Consider the following 3,646-nt stretch of genomic DNA (forward strand, 5'->3'; position numbering starts at 1 on the left):
ACGAAAAGCAGGCGTTGTATGTAAGCATTAGCGACTAGTGCCCTTTCGGTCAGAACAGGCCGCCGGGCGTAATAAATTGTATTGTATTGTATTGTCGCTTTCCCCCGCAAGGCTTGGAGAAAAAAGAAATTCAGTCATATCACAATTCCTGCCACACCTGGTCTTTTGAGTTCTTGTGTTATTCTTTGGGATGTCAGGAGCAAATTTTATATGAGAATAAAAGTAATCATAGAATGGTAAATTGGATCAAGTTGCAAGTGGGTGCTAATGTATTATCCGAGGTCGCACTCAAGTTTATCATTCCCATCTCTTATACGTGCCGCCCACGTGTCGAAAATCATCGTAAAGCTTGGGAGCTATACGTTTTGATCTGATCTGACGACAGCGGCGTCCAAGCTGATACTGGAACCAAACCACAGTCAAACTGAGTTCCAGCTGGCCCCGCATCCTTCGAATTAGGGTCAGGGTCAGGGTCAGGGTCAGGGGCAGGGGCAGGGGCAGAGCGTGATGCTTTCAGTCTGTCACGGGTTTTAGAGGGAAGAAGATCCTCATAGGCGCAATCTTGTACTTCGTCGTATTGTGTGATTGGGCAACGATTGGGAGAAGTTTCGCATGTCTTGATTGCGTCTTTTACAACGCCACTGTTGTTTCCCTCTTCCAGGTTCCTGGCGTCTGTGCCGTAATGAGGCGCCATGTTGCGCCGCGTTATTGCATAATTCAATGCGCTTGGTCCCCTCCCTCCTGAATTGCATGGACAAAACTTATTCGGACAAGGGCAGCTTTCAGGGCTCACTAGCATTTGGTTCCTAATGCTTCGAAATCAAGCTTTTCCAATGTCTGCCCAAGTGTAGACCTTTCCAAAGAATACTTCGGGAGTCCCGTGTCTCCATTTGATCTATGCAAGTGGCGTTCCAATGATTTCATCAAGGGTTGAAACTCTTCCACCATGTCCAAAGCCAGGGGTTGAACCCCTGATGTTGCCTCAATCGCCTTATCGATGTTTCGAAAGAAGTTTTCCCATGTCCCTGGCGCCCTAATAATAGTCATGGCCGTCGAGAAGCTGGATGCCATCTTGTTGCATGTTTCTTCCATCGAGAGGACCTTTTCAAGAAGTCGTACCCATAAAACATTGTCCCCTTCGGCTGTCACGACCGGATGAAGGGCAAAGACCCCAAGAAAAAGCAAGGTCTTCCAATAGTTACGTACATTTGCGCTGACCTTCAGGCACGCAGTGTACTGAACTTGTATATCATGATCAGGTTCTCTTGCGTCCCTGCTCACTAGTTTAGATTTCAGAACTAATCAGAGACGGGATAGAAGCTTACACTAAGTTATCTCGTTCTCTCTTGATTTCCTGTGTCGTCCTGGCGAGAGGAACGAAAACACAATAAGACATTAAGCCCATGAGACAAAGGATAGCTGTCACAATAGGGGGTACGAGCCACCAAGGGAGAAGGATATTTAAGGTTTGGCCAATTACCACTGCTGTAGGCAAGCCCTTTAAAACAGGGCCCTTGAAGACGGTGTTTAGGGAGGGTGTCTTCCGAACGGCTGACCATGTTGCTTGCTCTCCCTCCATCAAACATAAGTACGACAGGTTTTCAAGTGCTGGTTCTAGATCACGCCACAACTTGTCTTGGAAATAATCGCAAGCAAAGGGGAAAGCTGATCGGAAGATGCAATATACTTGCTGGAAAAAAGAGGGAGGAGACGATCCTGGGCCGGAGCTTAGTTTCAAATCCAGAAAGTCAAAAATGCAAGAGGACATCAATGGTAATATCCCCAGCATGATACAAGCTATGAATTTGGCAAAGAATGGTAAAGAACAATAAAAACCAACCCGAGGGCGGACGCGACCGGTCAAAAGTGGTGTTATTTCACTCATTGCAATCAAAGAGAAGTGCTGAAGGGATATGATAGAAAGGAAAACAGCGGAGTACTCTCCATATATGTAGATAACCTCTTTCTCAAGCGGTTTGTGCGGGGTGAAGCCTCTGTTTGAGATGCACAGTAGACCTAACTTTTCACTTTGCGCCAGGTAGATTGAAGATGTTCTTAGGCCGCATGCATGTAAAACATATCCAGTCAAAGAACGCTCCGCCAAATCTCGCGTTGTGAAGGGCCCGTTACTCCGGCGGTGAGTCTTTGCTACTGAAAACACAAGTGATGTACAAAGAATTCGAATTAGAAGTCAAGAAATTAAACCTATTCGCCCCTTCAAGGTTACTCTTCCTCCTCCTCCCATAAGCTGGTTCATTTTAACGAAGGCTCAAAATTTCAAACGCCAGGCCAGCATGGCGGACATAGCTGGCAAGGCTGAGACAGTGATATTGAACATCGATCTCAGCAGGAATACATCATGAGCCAACGTCTGACTTTATATGAGATATCATAATTCAATCCCAGCGCAAAACAAAGTGGGAGATATGAGCAAGGGTAGAACTTGGTACGGCTTGCTCTGTGTTGCTTCCGCGGGTGGAGTAATTTCCCATGAAATAGACCGACAGCAAATTAGATCTCGTCCCGTCATGAATGTTCTCATTCCAGATCGAGTGAGCAATGACGCTGTAATTTTAGGAATTTTTATGCACCAAGCTCGAAAGACGCTTTGACCAGAGCGCATCACAGAAAAGCCAATGATTAACAGGGTACCCCACTGTTTTGTATTCCTGGAATACAAAATAGTGGGGTACCTGTGCTCATGGTTGCCCACATTCGTCAAATGGACCCAGCGCCGGTTTGTTCGCCTCCCATTTCTTGCTCACCTTTACACTGCGCAACGATGAGCACTAATGAGCTCGAAATCTTGGGACATATCCTCATCGCTGCTGCGAAAACCGAAAACTCACACTATCCATTCATCATTGACGTTGATTTGTTGCAGGGCGACGCTACCTTCACTCGATCATGGAATGGGATCGTGAAAGACTGCAAGCGAATCGCGCACAATATCCCCCAACCCATCAGAGATATCGTTGGGAAACATATTCAAACCAGACGAGACAGCAATCCAGCCTCTCGACTTCCAGAATCGTTCTGTCAGCCCGACAGCCCCATTGCCCAGATATCGCAAACGCCAAGAGAGGTTTCGCAATCCATAAGTGAAGGTATACCCTCAACTATTCGAGCTAGTTCTATTACTGAGGCAGAAAGGGGTTCAGAGGAGTGTGTCTCGAGTTCTTTGAGCCAGAAGCAACTGTTGGCTCGGAACCCAACTCCCGTGAAGAGTACTTCAAAGCGAAAACAGCCTCTGCCCCCCATTCTTCTCAAGGATCTAAAATCTTGGGTTGAATCACCAAAACAGTTTTTAAATCTTGAGGGAATAAAGGTTGATGATTGTGGTATCATCCCTTACATCCGAGCAGTTGAAAATTCTCAGTATTTGAATACCATTAGAAAGCGGTTCGTCCTGCGACAGCTGGCTGAATCAAAACGACTCTGGGCACCTCGAACAACGAAGACCTTCTTTGAAAAACTCGCTACGCCACGTTCGACTCTCAACAATTGGATATACGAGGGTGGTAACTACGCCTCACTCGTTGCAAATAAAGGCCCCGAGGTCCTGTTCTCAGAACTCAAGCCAAGAACCCAGTGAGTTTACTAATCTTCCGTTCCAAGATAAACACTAACAAAGTTCAAGTTGTAG

The 3,646-nt window shown here is 46.4% G+C and overlaps 2 protein-coding genes across 2 annotated transcripts; one reads left to right on the top strand and one right to left on the bottom strand.

Moving 5' to 3' along the window:
* Positions 1–337: 337 nt before the first annotated feature.
* FOIG_16805 (uncharacterized protein) lies at positions 338–694 on the bottom strand (the record flags this gene model as incomplete). Its single annotated transcript, XM_031218283.1, has 1 exon — positions 338–694. The coding sequence occupies one exon, from the start codon at positions 692–694 to the stop codon at positions 338–340; it is 357 nt and encodes a 118-aa protein (XP_031052002.1).
* Positions 695–2,782: 2,088 nt separating this feature from the next.
* On the top strand, positions 2,783–3,595 carry FOIG_16806 (uncharacterized protein; the record flags this gene model as incomplete). Its single annotated transcript, XM_031218284.1, has 1 exon — positions 2,783–3,595. One exon carries the CDS (start codon positions 2,783–2,785, stop codon positions 3,593–3,595), a length of 813 nt encoding a protein of 270 aa, XP_031052003.1.
* Between the last annotated feature and the right edge of the window lie 51 nt (positions 3,596–3,646).

This window comes from Fusarium odoratissimum (assembly GCF_000260195.1).
Source record: "Fusarium odoratissimum NRRL 54006 unplaced genomic scaffold supercont1.192, whole genome shotgun sequence".
NCBI lineage: Eukaryota > Fungi > Ascomycota > Sordariomycetes > Hypocreales > Nectriaceae > Fusarium > Fusarium odoratissimum.